This window comes from Solanum stenotomum, chromosome 1 (genome assembly GCF_019186545.1).
Source record: "Solanum stenotomum isolate F172 chromosome 1, ASM1918654v1, whole genome shotgun sequence".
Classification (NCBI taxonomy): Eukaryota; Viridiplantae; Streptophyta; class Magnoliopsida; order Solanales; family Solanaceae; genus Solanum; species Solanum stenotomum.
This window is the reverse complement of record NC_064282.1, coordinates 26152733-26174023: the sequence shown is the minus strand read 5'-3', so window position 1 is coordinate 26174023 and position 21291 is coordinate 26152733. Positions and strand designations below refer to the sequence as shown.

The window sequence follows — 21291 nt, the reverse complement described above, 5'->3', positions numbered from 1 at the left end:
ACCACCCCCCCCCCCCCACCACCAAAACAATTTAAGTTCGTTTTTAAAAAAACATTTTCAATTTCAAAAATTATTTTTCTACCCTAGTAAAAATAAAAGATATTTCTAAAAAAAATAAAAATTCATTCATATATCAAACACTAAAAATCTTTTCCGGAAAATATTTTCTACTCACCAACCAAACATGAGAAAATAAGTCAAAAATCAACTTGTTTTCTAGGAAAACATTTTTCATGGAAAACATTTTCCTTCATACCAAACACACCCCAAATCTAAAATTGAGAAGATAATACTAGTTTGTGTAGAGGAGAGAAAGTGTCGCAATAGAGGGAGAGAGACCAATTTGTATTGCCTACTGTCGAAAGTAATACTAAAATTTAGAAAATAAAATTGGTAAAATATTAAAGTCCTTGTTATATACTCTAATAATGTGTGAAATAATAATTTTAAGGCTTAAATCATATGTAGCCCCTTAAAGTTGTCAATATAAGACGCCTTAACTAGGACTAATACCTATTGAACACCTCTACTTATTAGGATTTGAACATTTTTTTAACAATCAGCTAAAAAAATATAAATGTGTGTTATTACTTGCGCTGACGTGACAAATTGACAAATCAGTGACGTACATGTTGCCTTTTGAGGAAAAAAAAAAAGAAGAAATGAAGGAAAATGGAAGTTACAGTGGAATCAACTACAAAACTAATGGTGAACAACTAACTTATCTCTGAGCAACATCGGCGGCAGCTATGGAAAAGGTGGCTGCGTTGAAGAAGTTGTGGCTAATGAACAAGGTAGAAGAAAGAGAATAAAAAACTAATTAAAAGTACCCTTCTGACGCGGTAAATGTAGGTGATTTGCACCTTCTTTGCCGTGTCAGTAAAAAGTGTTTAATAGGTACTTGTTTTGAATAAGGTATCAAAATGAAATATGCGAATAACTTTAAAGGGCTACGTATGACTTAAGCTTAATTTTAATATAATCATATTGAATTATCAATTTAATCATTAACCAAAATCAGAACGCCGAAAATCAAATCGATAACCCAATAATTTTTTTTTTGTACAAAATCGTTTGAAAACCATTAACCCAATATCAATAAATGTGTTTTTTTCGACTTGATTTATTGGTTAAATCATTTTCTAACCCTGTGTGAAGCCAATAAATACCTGCAGTTGTAAATGTTCTTAAGCATTCAGAACAACATAGTCTAAAACTACCACCATATTTCAGATGATTATGAAGACATTGAAAATATGTAGTTTAAATCCAGTTACACTAAGGCAAGAGAACACTGGCACTATGTCGAGTGTCAACGACTAAGAGAAAAATATTCGACCTAAAATTATTTTCTATATACACGGAATAATATTCTGACGAAGAATGTTCAACCGACTACCCTCCATTCTATGTAGCTAAGCCATTGACCAGGGGACACATTGACACGGATATGTTTAACATAAGACAATGATGGAACGGTATGAGTGACAGTAATGCTACAGTTGAAGTTGGTCTGAAGAGACTTTCACCTCAGAGTGGACATAGTGCACAATTTCAGCAGCATCAGATGTCCCTTAAAGCTTTGAGGCAGTAGCTGTTGTTCTGCTCAAGGCAATGGCAGCCTTAGAACCAGAAGGGCGACCCAAATGCTTGCAGATGAAATCTCCAGCCAATAGAAGCTTTCTCAGATCCACATTTGTCTTCACTCCTAGTCCATTGAGCATGTAAATGACATCCTCCGTAGCCACATTACCCGAGGCACCTTTGGCATATGGGCAACCTCCAAGTCCTGATACAGATGAATCCACTATGCTGATCCCCATCTGTCAAGATTAACATTATGGTACTTCAAGCATTATTTTTGCATTAAGGTTCAAAGTGCCAAAGAATACATAATATGTTCATGCCATTTCCATCAATTAAGTGGTTTGCCGAATGACCTGGATACAGTAACAAGATACACATCCAAGGACCCTAATCATATCAAGTTTTTGTTTTGTAAAACTCTGCAATGTTTTATTTTTTTGGGGGTACATTCCTACAAAAATAATAATCATTTTTACAATAGGGTGTCTGCAGGAAGACCTTGTGCACATGGTGCATGATTGCACACATAGCACGCAACAACAGAAGGGAAGTTTTATATTTTTTTGCTTGCAGGAAGTCTTGCGTGCCCAGTGCATTCTTGCACACAATAACAGAAGGGCTTTTTCTGCATGCAGGAAATCTTGTATGCATGCTTGCACGCATATCCCCACAACTTTTTCAACCCATGCAAAGTCCAAAATCGATATTCAATTTCTTTTCTTCATTTTCCCGAGCTTGCACACCACTCCAACAAGGGTTTTCAACCAAGATCATCTACAACGTTAAGGTAAGCTTTAAGGGCCAATTTGATGTAGTTTATACTCCCTACCGGAGTGTGGTGGCAAGACTCATATAGACTACCTACTCCTTAGGAAGTGTGATAAGGTTTTATGCAAGGACAGTAAGGTTATCCTGAGAGCAAATAATACAGCCCAACATAAGCTCATGGTTATGTTGGAGTCTAAAGGAGTCCCGATGATTTATATTAGGGCGATAAAGGACATGTACGGTGGAGCCAAGACTCGGGTTAGAACAGTTGGAGGAGACTCAGAACATTTCCCAGTTGAGATGGGGCTGCACCAGGGATCAGTCCTAAGCCCTTTCCTATTTGCTTTGGTGATGGACGAGTTGACGCAGTCCATTCAGGAGACGGTCCCGTGGTGTATGTTATTTGCGGATGACATAGTACTGATTGATGAGACGCGGGACAGAGTTAATGCGCGGTTGGAGGTGTGGAGACAAACGCTGGAGTCCAAAGGGTTTAGGTTGAGTAGGACCAAAACAGAATATTTGGGGTGCAAATTTAGCGATGGGTTGGATGAGACAGATGTGGAAGTGAGACTTGCCGCACAAGTCATTCCTAAGAAGGAAAGTTTTAGGTATCTTGGGGCTGTAATCCAAGGGAGTGGCGACATCGACGACGATGTCACACATCGCGTTGGGGCTGCTTGGATGAAATGGAGGCTTGCCTCTGGAGTATTGTGTGATAAGAAAATTTCACCGAAACTTAAAGGTAAGTTCTACAGAGTGGTAGTTAGACCGGCCTTGTTGTATGGAGCGGAGTGTTGGCCAGTTAAGAACGCACATGTTCATAAAATGCATGTTGCGGAGATGAGGATGTTGAGATGGATGTGTGGACACACTAGGAGCGACAAGATTAGGAATGAGGTTATCCGGGAGAAGGTGGGAGTGGCCTCTGTGGTGGACAAGCTGAGGGAAGCGAGACTGAGATGGTTTGGACATGTGAAGAGACGGAGCGCAGACGCCCCAGTGAGGAGGTGCGAGGTAATGGTGGTAGAGGGTACGCGGAGGGGTAGAGGTAGGCCCAAGAAGTATTGGGAAGAGGTGATTAGACAAGACTTGGCTATGCTTCACATTACCGAGGACATGACTCTAGATAGGAAGGAGTGGAGATCGCGTACTAAGGTTGAAGGTTAGTAGGGCTAGCGTGTGTCTTCCCTTGAGAGGGTTTGGGTTGTTAGCGTTTGGAGTAGTCCTTACCTTATGCTGTTTACTGCGTTTCACTCCCTTTATCTTTCTTGATGTTATTGTCTCATTTGTTGATTATACGCTATCTTTTGTATTGGCTGTTTTGTTTTATATATATCTCTCCTGTCACTTTGAGTTGTTGTTCTTGAGCTGAGGGTCTCCTGGAAACAGCCTCTCTACCTCCACGAGGTAGTGGCAAGGTCTGCGTACTATTTACCCTCCCCAGACCCCACCTAGTGGGATTCCACTGGGTTGTTGTTGTTGTTGTTGTAACATAAGCTCATGGTTATGGATTTAGATATCAAGAGGAAGAAGAATAAGAGGGCTGCATTATTGCATATGACCAGCCAATGATTAGATGGAGAGGCCTGACTAAGACCAAATCTCAGAAGAAGAGAAGATGGTGGCTATTGGGGCTTGGGGGAGTAGCAGGGATGTAGATAGTATGTGAGCTAGGACAGCTGATTGCATAAGAGAAGTAACTAGAGAGGTGTTAGGAGTCTCGAGGAGTAACCCAGGTGGGAATAAAGAGGATTGGTGGTGGAATGGAGAGGTCCAAGGAAAAGTGGAAGCCAAGAAAACTGCTCACATGGCGTTAGTGGAAAGCTTAGACGAGGAGGATAAGAGGAATAGGAAGAGGTATAAGACCATGGAGAAGGAGCGAACTAGCGGTCGCGATGGCTAAGACGACAACTTTTGAGCACTTGTATAAAGAGTCGAGGGCAAAGGCGTGGACAGGAAGTTGTATAGGCTCACAAAGGCGAGAGAGGACGGTCCGTGACCTGGACCAAGTGAAGTGTATCTAGAAGAGAATGGCAAAGTATTAGTAGAAGAAGCACACATTAGACGAAGATGGCAAACGTATTTCCCTAAGCTCTTGAATGAAGAAGGGGACAAGGGTATTGTGTTGGGGGAGCCAGAGCATTCCGTAAGTCGTAGAGATTTTTGGTATTGCAGGTGCATAAAGGTTGCAGAGGTTAAGGGGCTATTCATAAGATGAGGAGAGGAAGAACGCCGGGCCAGACCAGGTATGGAATGGTTGACTGGGTTGCTTAATGTCATTTTTAGGACAACGAAAAATGGCAGAAGAATGGAGGTGGAGGACAATGGTGTTTTTGTACAAGAACAAGGGTGATGTTCAACATTGGAACAACTATAAGGGTATCAAACTACTAAGCCATACTATGTAAGTTTGGGAGAGGGTGGTTGAAATAAGGATGAGGAGGGGTGTGTCTATACCCGTAAACCAATCGGATTCATGTTGCGACGATCAACTATGGAAACTATCCATCTTGTAAGGAGATTGTTGGAGCAGTATAGGGAGAGTTCATCGACCTAGAAACAGTGTCCGATAAAAGTCCTTATGGGAGGTCCTCTAGAGATGTTTGGAGGCTAGAGGTGTACTTGTGGATTACATAGGGCAATTAAGGACATGCACAATGGAGCCAAGACCCGGATTAGAACAGTAGGAGGTGACTTGGAACACTTTCCACACGTGACGGGGTTGCACCAGGGATAAGCCCTTAACCCGATCCTATTTGCCTTAATGATGGACGAATTGACACGACATATTCAAAGGGAGGTGCTGTGGTGTGTGTTATTCACAGATGATATTGTGTTTTCACAAGATGCATAGTGAAGTGAATGATAGGCTGAATGTTTAGATACAAACACCAGAGTCTCATGCAGCAGATGAGATGGCTGCATTAGATCCAATTAATTTGGTGTTTGCCTTCCCTTGGGAAGGAGGCCGTCACATGAGAATCACACACTCAGCTACTGGTTAGTCCATGTCGTTTGCGGCCTTATACTTAATGCTCTCATGGACTTACTTTGACGCCATTCACTTGGCATTGACGGACCTTTATGTTACAATGGATTGATAGCTTACCTGACCTTTCCCTGATGTACTCGATAGTAGATACCTCTGCTATTTTTCGTTTTTCCTCTTTTTAATTATTTTTTTTGCATGCCAACTTGCACAAGAAAAAATAAGACATGCTACTACACCTTTTAGATTTGGATGGACACAGCACCAACTATACAACGAACAAATTTCTCATAATGTGATAAAATATGCCAACATGTGAAAAAACTTCTCACTACAAGCAGAGAAAGGAGATCTTACTTGCAACGACACAAGAATGTTAGAAAGAGCTTGTCCATAAGTGTCATGGAAATGAACAGCAAGCCTCTCTACAGGGACAACTTGAGTTACAGCATCAAGCATTGGAATAACAGTACCTAATAAATGGAGAGCAGAGACAGAAAATATGGGGAAGATGTACAAATCCATTTCAGATAAAAACTCAAGAAAAACAATTGACATATAGTAACTGTCTTTCTTTAATTTTAAAGGAAAACCAATTGATGAACGTCCATTGCACTTTTTTAGTAATTTTGTATAGACAAAAAAGTTGAATAACAGATTCACAGATAGCCAATACTTTCACTAGACTGATTCTGAGTAGACTTCACAGTCACGTATCTCCTTATTAAGCTATCGAGTTCAAAACTACCTAGTTAAGGGGGTGTAGAAGACCTGCACCTGGAAGTTAATTAGCAGGGCAAACATGTATACAGTTGAGTCATTGAGGTTATATCCTATGTCTTCTAATATAATAATGAAAAAAGAGAAGGTGACATTATTGTCTTTCCTATCATGCCTTTATCAAGGTTCTCATGACCATACAATCCTGGAAGTTCATCAGCAGGGCAAATATGTGTACAGTTGAGTCATTGAGGTTATATCTTATGTCTTCTAATATAACAATGAAAAAAGAGAAGGTGAACGTTATTGTCTTTCCTATCATGCCTTTATCAATGTTATCATGACCATACAATCATTTAACAGTTAACACTTGACAACTACGTGTCTCAATTATTTAAAGGATTATATACACTACTTTCTTTCTCTGTTTTTTATGATAATTATTTTCCTCTAAAAAACATCGCACTAAAAACCTACTTGACACCATCCTGAGAGACTTCTTTTATTTTATTTTTAATCTCTTAAAGCCAGAAGAAAACAACATTGAAACCTCACTTTATACATTATAAGCAGTCACCACTGTCCGTCATTGGAAATTGAATCTAAAATCCAGCAATTCTACAAAACAAGCTAAATGTGTACTGATTAACTAACAACATAGCAATAATGCACTTCTCTAAAGAAAAAATATATGTTGTTAAGATGTCTATGTTGACTCAGTAGCCTGTAGCTTGAAAGTAATACAGCAAAAGCTTGTCTCTCAAAGGAGTGAACTACAGAATTCTTCTTAAATTAAGAATCAGAACTAATGACAAGAAATGTAATTTGCTGGCACATGCTAGTATTTTACCGAAAGAGCAAAAAGATGCAGATTCTTCTAGCACACCAAAGGTACAAAATGGGGAAAGGTGAAACCAGAGAAGACTTAGGATTACCTGGAGTACCAACTCCAATTGTATCACCAAGAGAAATTTCAAAGCAACCCATATCTACAAGTTCTTTAGCCACATGTGCAACTTTTGATGGAGACACTGCTCCTTCTATGGGACAGCCAACGACACATGATACATACCTGATAGAAAATAATGATAGCTACTTTTCAGTTCCAGAGATGCAACCTTACTTCTCCAAATAAATGTCTACAACAAAAGAAAAAAATTCTAAGCATTATTACCAAGTATAACAGATTTACTATTAGTGCTCGTTTGGTACTAGAAATGACAGCGCTACCTTGATTTGAAGATTTATCTAATACCAGAAACCAAAACCTTTTGCATGTCGAAGTCTAGCCACTAAGGAAGGAACCATTTGAGCTCATACACATAGGTAGGGCTTAAATAATCAGGAAAAGCAAAAATCACAAATTTTGACCCAAATGTTAATCGTTGAATCATCATTTCCAAAAAAAGTAATTACTCAATCCTTTGCCCTTCCAATTTTAATGGCTGTCCACAAAGGAACCTCCATTCAGTAAATTTTAATACTTCTAGCTGCTTAAACGAGGGATTTGACATCATTAAATACAAACATGTATCAGGAATGTACTTCTGTGACAATCAACTATAGCAATAATTAGAATGACAGAAAGCATGAAAAGCTCATATATAATCAAAGAGATTAGCAGAGCAACTGGTGAGCTAATATGCAGCCCCTATCCTTTGAAAGCCAGTTCACCTGGATTCTTCTGTGAACATAGACATCCCTAGATATGAATATACTCTGCATACTTTGTAACAAGGGCCATAGTCAATAAGCTGGTACTTGGATTACACAGGAAAATTGCAATACATGCTAATGGAACATGTTGTAGTTCATCCAAAAGAAAGTTATCTTTAGACAGTAATACACAAACACTCATGAAGTTCAATATTTATATTCTTTTTACCAAAATTTTCAGTTCCACATTAATTCCTGGAAGGAAGAGAAGAGATAACTGTCCACAATATAACATGGTCAATAGTTAGAACTCCACCGGAAAACACTAAAGGTTGCCTTCAGATCTAGAACAATTGTAAACCTCATCTTTGGAAATTGTATCATGGAAAAAGGGAAAGCTGGAAGTGATCGATAGTAAGTACTTTATGCTTAAAGGTTATGAATGGGGAGATTCTTAGGCGATCTGAAGTTATAGCAAAATTTAACCACCTTGCTCCAATGTATGAAAAATTTTAAGCTAGTATATGATGTAAAAAGGCAATCATTATGTTCTGCTGAAAGAATTGTAACAATTATTAAGCCATATGGGTTCAGCAAGATTCTGAAAGAGACTAATGGAATTAAACAAGCCTTGAGTCTCTACTACACATGGTTTCAAAACTAACTTACCTTAAAGACATTAATAATTAATCCGGTAAAATTGGAAATGTAAAAACCTGACTTCCTAGAATATGTAGATCTGCTAGAATTCATACCCGCGAACAGGGATGGAATGGTTTTTGGCTGCAAGAGCAACATCACGATAGCGAGAAAGACTGTCTTCAATGCTACAATTTATGTTAGACCGAGAAAAGGATTCGGATGCTGCAGCAAAGATTGCCACTTCCTTGGCTCCAGCTGCAACAGCTGCTTCAAAACCCTGGAATAGAGCCAACGAAAAACTATGAGCAATCCCAATTATCCAGGCCCCCGTGTGAGCAAGAAAATGTATACATATTTAACAAGACATATAAAGGAGAATCTCACGATTTGCATTTCTATCAGCTTACTTTAAGATTTGGTGTCAAAACAGGTAAGCGCACCCCTGTAAGATTCCTAACTGCTTCAATTACATCCTTCCCATCAGCTAGCTGCAATTTATTTTTGGCAGATAAGCAATATCACCAACACTATAAAAGTATGAACTTGATTAAAACACAAAGCATGACTTGATACACGGCTACCAGACATAGACTACTCATTTGAGCATTTGCCATTTTGTAAATCATCATTGTAAAGCAAAAAAGATAGAATTAAGCACTCGAACCTAGAAACTGGAAACTTTTCCGTATATCTCTACCTGAGGGAACCAGATCTTTGAGAAACCAGACGTTTTCTCCTCAAAAATCCAAAATGAATAACAAAGCATTCAAGGGGCATTAAACAATGTTTTTCACGGTCAAATTGATCTTGCAAAATATACAAAATACAAAAGTAACAATCTTTAAGGGCCTTAGTACTTAGTAAGAGTCCTAACTGGTGAGTAACTAATGACAATAAGAAAAAACTCATACTCATGCTTTAAGATGAAAAACTAACCATTAAAAGAAGAACTGAAACGAAAATTATTCTCGTTTCACACAGTTGGAAAAGAAAAAATTAGCAATAAAAAGCACATTTTGCAGGACAAGTATAAGGATGACAAATGCAAGACATGTAAGCATAAAATCCCCGACAAGCAAAATATATACCTGTGGTACCCACTTTGGAGACACAAAACTAGTAGCCTCAACAACTGTTAGTCCACAAGAAACAAGTAATTTAATAAGCTCCACCTTCACTTCCGTAGGTATTATAGTCTTCTCATTTTGCAGTCCATCTCTGGGGCCAACTTCTACTATCTTGACAACTTCAGGGACAGATCCTAAGAACTGCACAATTAATTATATGGTGCCAAAATTATAAAGAGAAAAGTAAAGGAATTAGAGCTGATGCCTTCAGGAAGTTAGCATATGTCTTAATCCTTACACAAGTTAGGTCACCAATATTAGATATCAGAAAAAGTAAAGCACACTACATGAAATCTCAGCAAGATCCACAAAGACTGACGAAAAGTAGATACCTTGTCTTTGATATCTTTTAAATGTCCATGGCTTCTATAATAACGATTTGACAAAGAAAAAGATCCAATGCTTGTTCTAACCACCCTATGATCCTGATTAAATAAAGGATTACATGAAGAATCTCTTCTCATTTGTCTTTGCAATTGGAATGCTCCTCCTTCAGTATCCTTGCTGCAAGGAAATAGTTATTTTACTATCAAGAAAAGGTGGAATACGAAAAGTTACATGTCAAAAGTCATTGCATGGCAGTGAAACTAATCGAGAAAAAGCTCATAGTACTTAAAACCTTGCACAGTAGCTTTAAAGAACACACTGACTTTTCTCCAAATCACCTGATTTAAAGTAACTGCTGGAAACCATTACCAAAGTGTCTCAATTTGAAAGAGGTGTACGATAATAGTAGCATGAAACTTTCCAAGATCTGTAAAAAAGTTTTTGGTTGCCAATCTACTGATCAAACTGCAGTAATTCACTAACAACTATTTTCTTTTTTTTGATAACCAAAATAAAACGCTTAAGCAGCCTTGCAAGACCACTGACACCACTTACTCAAGATTTATTTTGGAAAACGACTTCATTGTGAAGATCAGCTCTTTCCTTATTGATCATTATACATAAAAAAAATTAGAAAATCTCTCCCATGGTGTTGACAGTTAGTTGGCATGATTTAGTATGATTGCTTCTTTCAGTCACTATGATTCCAACACTAACAAACTCCATACATTGCACTTGAATGATATTGCATTATTCTCTTGGTTGTTGAGATAAATTTCAAAATAACAATTATCTAAAATTATGCAAGGAAACAAATTCAGGGTACAGCGATCTCCATATTACTTACAAAGATTCAAAAACAACTCCAATGTATATTCGTGGCCAAAAACAACTGAATTCAATTTTCAAATGTAATTTTTCCCTTTTGAAAACAAAAACTACATTCTTCAAAATACTCCAAATTTTCATGGTCAAACACCCCGTTAGGTTATCAGTAATTCATCAAACACTACCGCGAACAACATAACCCAAAGAGAAACAAAATTACTAAAACACATGGAAGAAAGCTTAACATGAGAAATTTCTTCAATGAATACCTCAAATTGATTAGAGACGAAGTGTTGTCTGCTCCGAAACTCCTCGCAACAGAAAAGGAACGACTAAATCCACTTGCTAGCAAATCAAATTGCTCCTCAAAAGCTAAAGCTCTCGTTCTGAATCTCCATCTTAATGTTTTCTTCGTGACTTTAGAAGCTAACATTTCAATACATTCATTCAATCTTCAGATTATTTTTTTTTTGGCAAAACTTGATCGGCGGCGATCGGAGCAATCAAGAAAAGAATTGAACTTTTATCTCATCTCACCACGCTTATCTTTTCTAATAATTAAAATTAAAATGGGATTATGTGGAAAGAAAGTTAATCCATGCTTATCTATTCTAATTAAAATAGTATAATTACATTATTTTTCAAATTACAAAAATCTCTTTAAAATTTATGGATTTCGGATGCATTACTGGACTTCCACATACATCACTGGACTTTCGAATACATTAACAGACATCTGGATGCATAGGTGAGTGATGTATCAGAGAGGGGAGGAATGTATCGGAGAGGAAATAGGACATATGGATACATCACTGGACTTCCGTATATCCGAGAGAGGAGGGATTAGGACATCCGGATACATCACTAGACTTCCAAATACATTAGAAGACATATAGATACATAGATGAGGGATGTATCCAGGAAGGGAGGGATGTATCAAAGAGGGGAGTGATGTATCCGAGAGGGGGATAGAGATGTATCAGCGAGAAAAAAGTGATGTATCCGAGAGGGGATTTTTGAAATTTTTTTAAATTGTAGGGAATTTTAGAGATTATGATAAAATAAGATGTGTATTTAAGTAATTTTTCCTAAAATATTAATATGTGATTATGGGGAAAGAAAGTTAATAGTGATTAATTAAAAAAAAGTTGATTAGTAATATATGAATTAGTAATGCATTTATTAATAATTCAAGATTTATTTTTATAAGAGAAAGAGAAGAAAAATAGAGAGAGAATTATTGAAATTCTTATTCTCAATAATATTGTAATCAGTGGCGGACGCGGGTACTACATCATTCCAAGCATCTGAAATCACTAAGTTATATCAACTTGTTGTATTAAGGGTGCCTAAAATATGTTATTTAATCATTTCGTATATCATTTTACTTGTATATACAATATATTTTTCCGGCAAAGGATATCCAATTGGACATCCTGACAACCATGTAGCTACATCACTGATTGTAATATAATTTGGATAAATGAGTCTTCTAATTATAGAGGAAGAGAACTTTATTTATTATTTATTGGACCTTATCATAAAAGGAATGAACATCAAATATTGATATTTTATACTATTTTTAATTAATATTAAAAAAAATAAAAAAATTAACACTTAATTTAAAGTAAAAATAAGGAATCCCATAAAAGCATGGGCACAAATTTGACACTATTTATCATAAATCTATAGGATATTTGCATAAATTTGACACCATTTCCCACAAAGCACCGGATATTTGTGTCAAAATTACGCCAAGTTTTATTATATTATTATTGTCAAGCAGGCCACATTAATTTTTAATAAAAAAACGCACATGTCAAGTGTCTTTAAAAAAACGCATATGTCAAGAGTCAAACCCAAACACCGCATGGATTACTGAGAGCTTTAGCTACTGCTCTACGAATTCTTTAGTTTTTAAGGATGTCCAAAATACTATATTTATCAACAGAAAGTCAGATCATATATATATAATGTAATTTTTTGATTAAGGGTGTCTAATTGTGTAGCACTCCGAAAATTCTAACCCAAAATCTGACCTTGAAAATTTATGTTATATGGTGCCACGCTTTCAACGGCCCGTAGAAGTATCTATGAACCGTAGACAGGAACCAGACCTTTAAAAGTTGGTTCTCGGGTCTAAGTTTCACCGGACCGGACGACGGGTCGTAGGAGTTCCCATGGTCCGTTAAAAGGCATCATGGAAATCAAAACCTGAAGCACACTCTAGTAAGCTTCCTACGAGCGAGTAGAATTTCCCATCAAAATTTCCACGGGCCGTAGAAAGGGCCCGTAATCCTTAACTTCATAAATTCAGAAAACTCAGCATGTTCCTACGAGAGGGTTTATGACTCATAGACTTTTGTGCGGATAGTAGATGGCCTTCCATAGACGACTTCTGTCAATTTTTAAGGGGGTTTATTTTAGTCTTTTTCACTCTTTCTTAATCTAAACCCCAATGTTTTTACACCTAATTAAGGTCAGAAGAACTCCTTATCACAAAATTGAGTTGAAAGTTTCCTTATTGATTTTGATATAAGATTTTACTTAAGTCAACTTCAAAGAATCATATCTCTTAGTATATAGTGAATTAGATGGTTCATGACCTACCAAATTAAAGGTCTATGAGTCCTTTTTCCAACGCCACCAAGTTTGCCTCATTTCGAGTTCAGAGTAAAAAGTTATGCCCATTTTAGTAAAGCTCTATCAGACAGTCAATGTTCTACAATCAGAACTAATGATGGTGGAATGTTCCATGAACCGTAGAGCCTTCTATGAAGGCTTTCTGCGAATTTTTTCATAAACTTTCTGCACAAGTTTAAGGGGTTATTTTGGTTCTTTCCAAGTTTTTTGGTCCTATTGCAAGTCGATTTTGGGTGTTTTAATTAAGTATATCATTTGACTAACCAGTTTTCCTCTCAAAATTATCAATCGGAACGTTCAAGTTTCTAGAAATTCTCTCAAAACTCACCTAGGGTTCCTCTTCTCCATCAAGAACCCTAAAACCTTCAAGTAAAAAATTCAAGATACAAAGAGAAGTCTTTCACCCAAGATTTCCCAAGTTCTTCCACTCTAGAAACTCAATAAAAGAATTTCTTTTATCAAGATCAAGCACCAAGATTTCAAGACCAAAGATTTCATTCAAGAATGGTAGTGTTTTTACTTGGGCTCAAGAAAAATCAATTCTCAATCAAAGTTTTCGGTCTAATAACTGTATAATCAGATATTTAAGGCTAATCACAGTGATAGATTTAATTCGTCCTCACGCCCTACATCTAAATTTAGTCAATAAAAGTTTAATCTAGGGTTATACCCTTAGTTTCGAGAATTTCTGCGATGAGTTATATTATTGATTTCGAATTTTAAATTCTTGATTATGAGTTGCTATATATTATGCATTGATATCCTTGAGTTGTTGTTCATGTTTATATTTCCACGTGAACCCCATTTACTAAGTTTTTGTTGAAAATATTTTGATCAAATATTTTTCCTTAAATTGATTTTGAGAAGTTAAAAGTGAGTTCAAGAGTAAAATTTAAAGTATAATTTTTTAGTAGAGTTCAAGGAAATTAAATGATTTCAAAATGTATCATTTTTACATGGAGAAAGAGAACACTATTTTCAGAAAAGTATAAGAGTTTTTCAGACATAATTATTACAGAACAATTACCTCTTAAGGAGACCTTTTTGAGAACTTATCTCAATCCAGAGAAAGTATTTTTACTTGAGCATTGAGATATATATTTTGAGAGTATTATTAAGAACTGATATAAGAAAAAATTCAAACAACTTACATTTCTCATAAAACACGTAGCCAACGTGAGTTAGGATCGCACTGTCTTTCAGGCGACTCCTTACTGCCTTTGAGAAGATCTTTATAGTAGATCCATGAGTTGAGTTTGTTCTATACCCTCACAAGGTATAAGGTAGTTTTGGCAGAATAGGTGAGACGCTTTATCATCACGAGACTCATAGTGATGTTTGTCGGTTAGAGAAAATCCACAATAAAGTAAAGTAAAGAGTGTGTGTGTGTGTGTCTATATATATATATATATATATATCCGTTTTGTATTTACTTTTATTGCATTCTTAGAGTAAGAGGTTAAATAATTTTCATCATGATTTATGCTATATTTCAATTGAGTTACTTTTAGTCTTCCCGTTCAGTTTTTTGTTTTATTTTGCCCTATTACATACATATACATTCAATGTACTAATGTCATTCAACCTGCATCATTTCATGTTGCAGATTCAGGTACTTAGGATCATCCGCTGGAGTTCTGTTGAGATCACATGATTATCCGCTCGTCAGCTTTTGGTGAGGCCTTCTTGCTTTCGAAGGACTCCAGTTTTATGATTTGTTAGTAGTAGCGTTATAAGGTGTCGTGGGTCTTGTCCCGACACCTATATATAAAAGAAACTTTATCGATAGTTAATCTTGGTCAGTCTTACGGTATTCAATTTCAAATTATTAATTCAAACTTTATATTTGTAAATACTCAGTATTTTTAGATAGCTTTGAAATTTAGTAAACTATTTTTAAACAATTCTTCAGTTTGATGCTTGTGTATGCTTGAGTTAGTCTTCCGCTTAGTAGTCAACAAGGACACATGTTCGCTTAGGGACCAAAAATGATTTTCAAGTGTCGGTCACATCTAGGGTGTAGGTTTGGGGTGTGACAAGTTGGACACCCTGGAGACATCATAGCTCCACCCCTGATATGGGGTAAAGCTACTATGAAAAAGTAGGATCAAAGATGAAAGTGAAAATTTCTAATATGACATATATTATACTAATATTTTTGAGTTACAGCAGTAGATTTAGACTTTCAAGTTATAACATTAAAAATTTCAGGTTGTAACATATTATTAAAAAAAATAATTATTTTTAATAATTAAAAACATTTGATTTGAAAAGAATAAGCTGATAAAAAGAAATTAAAATAAAATGTTTATGAAGGAAAAAATGAAAAAAACAGAAATAGGGATGGCTTTTAAATTTGAATTAAATTAGGATAATTATTAATTAGCATGAATTAAGGAATTTCAAACTAATTAAGGATATTCAGTTTCCTTAATTCACTCCAATTTGTTAAAATTAATTTAAAAATCAGATTTTATCCATTTTTCTTTTATGTTTCTCTCTCTTCGTTTTTCTTCCAGAAATTGAAACTGGCGACAATTTGATTTATTTTTTTTGTTGAAAAACGTGTTTTTTTTTGTGATGGACAACTACGTATCAATATTAATTAAACATGGCGGAAGATGGATTGCTTCAGGTGAGTATTTTTAATTGTTTACTATTTTTATTTGGATTTCAATGAAATAGAAAAAAAATGAAACTGCAAAGCGTAACAATTGAATGTGATATATTTTTTTGTATAAACAATACATTTTGTTCATAATACTTATTATTTGTTGTGAAATTGTAATATTAGTGTTTTTTTGGTAAGTTTCTGTTTTTTGGTAGTGGTTTAGTGACATCATATTAGTGATAAATGGTTTTTTTCTTGGTAAGTTTCTGTAATATTATTGATTACTGGTTTTTTTCGTGAAAAATAAATTAGAATGTATAGTTTTGAATGAATTTGTTAGTGTAATTATAATTAATTTGGTACGAAAGTGTATTCAGTAATGTGAAAAAAAGGTTATTTAGAATTTTGAAGAATTATATGACAGTTGTTTTAAGTTAATATGAAAGTGTGTTAACTAGTTAGTAAAAAAAGTTATTTTGAAGTTTGAATAAATGTATTAAAAATGTTTTAAGTTGGTATGAAATGTGAAATGTTATTATTTATATAAATGATTGGATGTATGAATTTTGTATTAAGTAGGTATGAAATCTGTTTTATTTTTTTAAATGAAATAGCAGTTCTTAGATACAGAAGACTGCATGAAACAAATTATTGCTCTCCTTTTTATAGCCTGAAGAATTTTCAAGATACATATGTCATCCCTGTTGAACCTTTCCCATGCGAGAGTACATGGGATATACCAAGCTATGTTTCAGAGCCTAAATTGATGCCGCCTGGTCCAAAGAGAGCAGCAGTAAGACCACAACTTGAACGCTGGAAAGGGTTTGCTGATGTAAAATTCAAAAGGTCTAAAGTTACTTGTAGTAGATGTCGTCAAGTTAGCCACAACAGGACGACATGTTCAAATTATCCTGTGCAAAAAAAATGATTATTTGTTTTGTCTTTTAGACTCATGTTTTGTTTTGATATGAAACATAATTGGTTTGAAATGCATTATAACTAAGCGTTTAATATACTGTTCATTTTTTATACGCGATGCATTCATTAATCATACAAATTGCATACTGTTGGAAATAAAATTTATTTCAATTTAATATATAAGATAGTGTTAATATTAGTGATAATTATACAAGGTAATTATGGAATGCATTTGGTATACTGAGTAATTAATGTAGTTTATCATGAATGTTAATTTGGTTTCCAACTTGTGTCCTACTATAAATGAAATTAAAACAATTTTTATATCAAACTTATTCAGGTGTCATTCAAATACTAACTTCAGTTTATATCAAATCTTTATACCAATTCATACATACAATATTCCAACAATCAAAACATTAAAGTCAGATGGATACAAGTATTAATCAGATTTTATACACATTCCATCCAAAAATATGTTTAGAATATAAAACTGACATCCCGAAAAATGGTATATTCAATGTGTAAAATATACCCCAAATAGTGAATCCAACTGGTATGAAGTCTGTATATAACTGACATCCCGATAAATGGTAATTCTTTTGTGGATGATATCTGGCTGGAATTAAACATATGATATTATATATCATCAAATACTTTAACACAAAAAATTGTCCAAGAGTTAAAAAAAATAAAATGTTGTTATGTTTTGATATGAAACATAATTGGTTTGAAATGCATTATAACTAAGTGTTTAATATACTGTTCATTTTTTATACGCGATGCATTCATTAATCATACAAATTGCATACTGTTAGAAATAAAATTTATTTTAATTTAATATATAAGATAGTGTTAATATTAGTGATAATTATACAAGGTAATTATGGAATGCATTTGGTATCCTGAGTAATTAATGTAGTTTATCATGAATGTTAATTTGGTTTCCAACTTGTGTCCTACTATAAATGAAATTAAAACAATTTTTATATCAAACTTATTCAGGTGTCATTCAAATACTAACTTCAGTTTATATCAAATCTTTATACCAATTCATACATACAATATTCCAACAATCAAAACATTAAAGCCAGATGCATACATGTATTAATCAGATTTTATACACATTCCATCCAAAAATATATTTAGAATATAAAACTGGCATCCCGAAAAATGGTATATTCAATGTGTAAATATACCCCAAATAGTGAATCCAACTAGTATGAAGTCTGTATATAACTGGCATCCTGATAAATGGTAATTCTTTTGTAGATGATATTTGACTGGAATTAAACATATGATATTATATATCATCAAATACTTTAACACAAAAAATTGTCCAAAAGTTAAAAAAAATAAAATGTTGTTATGTTTTGATATGAAACATAATTGGTTTGAAATGCATTATAACTAAGTGTTTAATATACTGTTCATTTTTTATACGCGATGCATTCATTAATCATACAAATTGCATACTGTTGGAAATAAAATTTATTTCAATTTAATATATAAGATAGTGTTAATATTAGTGATAATTATACAAGGTAATTATGGAATGCATTTGGTATCCTGAGTAATTAATGTAGTTTATCATGAATATTAATTTGGTTTCCAACTTGTGTCCTACTATAAATGAAATTAAAACAATTTTTATACCAATCTTATTCAGGTGTCATTCAAATACTAACTTCAGTTTATATCAAATCTTTATACCAATTCATACATACAATATTTCAACAATCAAAACATTAAAGTCAGATGCATACATGTATTAATCAGATTTATACACATTCCATCCAAAAATATATTTAGAATATAAAACTGGCATCCCGGAAAATGGTATATTCAATGTGTAATATATACCCCAAATAGTGAATCCAACTAGTATGAAGTCTGTATATAACTGGCATCCCGATAAATGGTAATTCTTTTGTAGATGATATCTGACTGGAATTAAACATATGATATCATATATCATCAAAAACTTTAACACAAAAAATTGTCCAAAAGTTAAAAAAAATAAAATGTTGTTCTAAAAAAGTAGAAGGTGCAATAGACTATATCTAATTTCTTGTCCATTGTCTTGGTGTAGGACAGTTGGTGGTATCCGAAACATGTTCTTTTGCTATGCGAGGTCCACCAAATTTGCTAGCAACCGTACCAATAACTTCACTCTCATTGATCGCACCATCCCCATTCTTTGTTTTTCCATAATGCTAAAGGATTGTGGCATACCTTTGACGATGGTACTTTGCATCGATATCAATAGAACGCATATCAAAAACATCATTACTGATGTATTCAGCAAATAGACATGTGTACAAGCCACAATCACTGAAAAAATGAAAAAAATAAGAAATAAAAAAAAAATTAAGAAATAAATTAATTTAACTCTTTTCTAATGAAATCAATAAAATATAGAAATACGTACTTTGAAATATCTTCTTGTTGAGGAGCATGCATCATATGCTTGATATCAAGTGGGTCGGATTGAGACTTGTGTACATATTTAGGGAGTTTATTTGCATACAAATTAAGCCTTTTACCATAAAATCCAGTGCTCGTTAAAAATAGTGGTATCATTGTTGCAAGTTTACCAACTGCTTCATTTACTTTCTTGGTGTGAACAGATCCTCCCTTCATCGAGTCGTATACATGTAGACATCTAAGCTTGATTCTGAATACAACCAAAAACCAATGAAATTTCTCACTAATATTGACAGGAAAAATGACATTGTCAACATTGTCCCAAGGAATGTTGGCAAGCAGTTTGAAGCCTCTAATGCACTGTCCAACATCATGATCGGGAGAAATGGATCTCATGTCGCAATTTGACTCTCTCCATTGTTTCTTAATGTTATCAACCCACGTCATAAACCAACAGTCAACCGTACTGTATGATAGTGGTATGGGAGAGTACTTTGCCTTCTTTCGCAGATAATACATAATGGTATTAACATGCTGTTAACATTTAAAAATACATTAAAAAATGTTTCAGATATATACAGAATGCATATAAATTTCATTCTAGCATCATGTTTAGTGCATTGTTCATGAAAGTTTATTTTTATTCCAAATTAAATCAAAAATCATATCAATTGCATACATGAACACTGTATACCAAGTTTATTCAGAAATCATTCAATATGCATACAACATGGATATATATATTTTAAACAGAAACTACAAATATAAGTACAAAAATCTGGAATATGAGTTTTAAATTAACTATTTAAAAGGTTGATATATAAGACTTACCCCGTCTTCCCAAGGCCTGCTAGGTTTAACCATTATGTTGAAAAAATCCTTTTCTGCAACTTTGACAACACCAAAGTCCATTTGAGGTTCAAAACTATCTTTGAGCTTTGAATAAGCAGATTTCCTGTGAACAGTAAGAATATATTAAAAATAGTGTATACAAATTGATTGGATAATATTGAAAGAAAAAAAATTGCTTTATTTTTTATTTACACATATACCTGCCACGCCTAGATGAGACATCTTTGAAAACCCATTTGTTAAACTCATCGATCAACTCAGTTGCAACCTCAAACCCATTGTGACATTTTGGTCATACCAATTTAATACAAATATTAAACAGACAGAAATTGGAAAATCATGCATAAAATTTGGTCATACCAAAATAATACTAACTTAAGTCTAAATTCGTACATCTCATATTTACTTACACATACACACTTCGTATTATGCTACACCAATTGTTTCAGTTTTTTAACTTGTAAAACCATTTAATACATGTTGGTGTGTTGCTTGTGATGGTTGACCTCTTGAAGACCTAATCTCCTCAATTATCAACTTTGTCGAATTGTTGACATATGCTTTCATGCCGGTCATGTGCTTATCAACCTTATCAATAGATGTAGACATATATGTTAAACATTAAAATATTACAGAAACATAATTAATAAAAATTAATTGAAAAGGGATTGAAAAATAACATTATCTTTCAGTTCTTTCAACTCCATCCGAACCTGTCATTAAACATTGAAAAGGTGGATAAAATCTTTGTAATATGGTAAAAAAAAATTAAAGCATAATTTTTAATTGTATACCTCCGCAATTTCCTTTTTCAGCTCTACATACTTTTCGTCAAAGTCAACATCGTGCCTTTCTGATGTTGCTTGATCTGTTGACTAGAAGATTGATGCAAATTGATCTGATCCATGGCATTTAACTCTTCGTCCGTAAGCACTATGTTTCTGAATTTATGCTGTGATAACAAAATAAGATATGAGAACTAAAATTTATAAAAAAATGTAATAACTTATAATTAGTAAATGACAATAACTAAACGATAACCTGGTTGCCATGTGTTCTGAAAATCGTATTCTTTAAGTCATCGAAGAAAATACTCTCATTCGATGTCTTCCAGTTGAGAATACGCGGTGTGACATTTGAAACACGGATAGCAACTGAGTTGTCAAAAGGATGACAACACTCATAAAACCAAA

At 34.2% G+C, this 21291-nt stretch overlaps 1 protein-coding gene across 3 annotated transcripts in view; it reads right to left on the bottom strand.

The window, feature by feature from the left end:
- Positions 1–1206: 1206 nt before the first annotated feature.
- Positions 1207–21291, bottom strand: part of LOC125869835 (uncharacterized) — a 525520-nt gene continuing 505435 nt past the window's right edge. For 2 of the 3 annotated variants that reach the window (XM_049550266.1, XM_049550268.1), the window contains exons 2-9: positions 10917–11084; positions 9825–9996; positions 9454–9633; positions 8773–8853; positions 8479–8642; positions 7003–7139; positions 5705–5820; positions 1207–1823 (exon numbers count right to left, since the gene is read on the bottom strand). In XM_049550266.1, the coding sequence (XP_049406223.1) occupies positions 1575–1823; positions 5705–5820; positions 7003–7139; positions 8479–8642; positions 8773–8853; positions 9454–9633; positions 9825–9996; positions 10917–11080 (1263 nt within the window). In that variant the 5' untranslated portion in view covers positions 11081–11084 and the 3' untranslated portion in view covers positions 1207–1574. Of the gene's footprint in view, positions 1824–5704; positions 5821–7002; positions 7140–8478; positions 8643–8772; positions 8854–9453; positions 9634–9824; positions 9997–10916; positions 11208–21291 lie in introns of those variants that run through there. The other variant, XM_049550261.1, reaches the window with a different exon arrangement.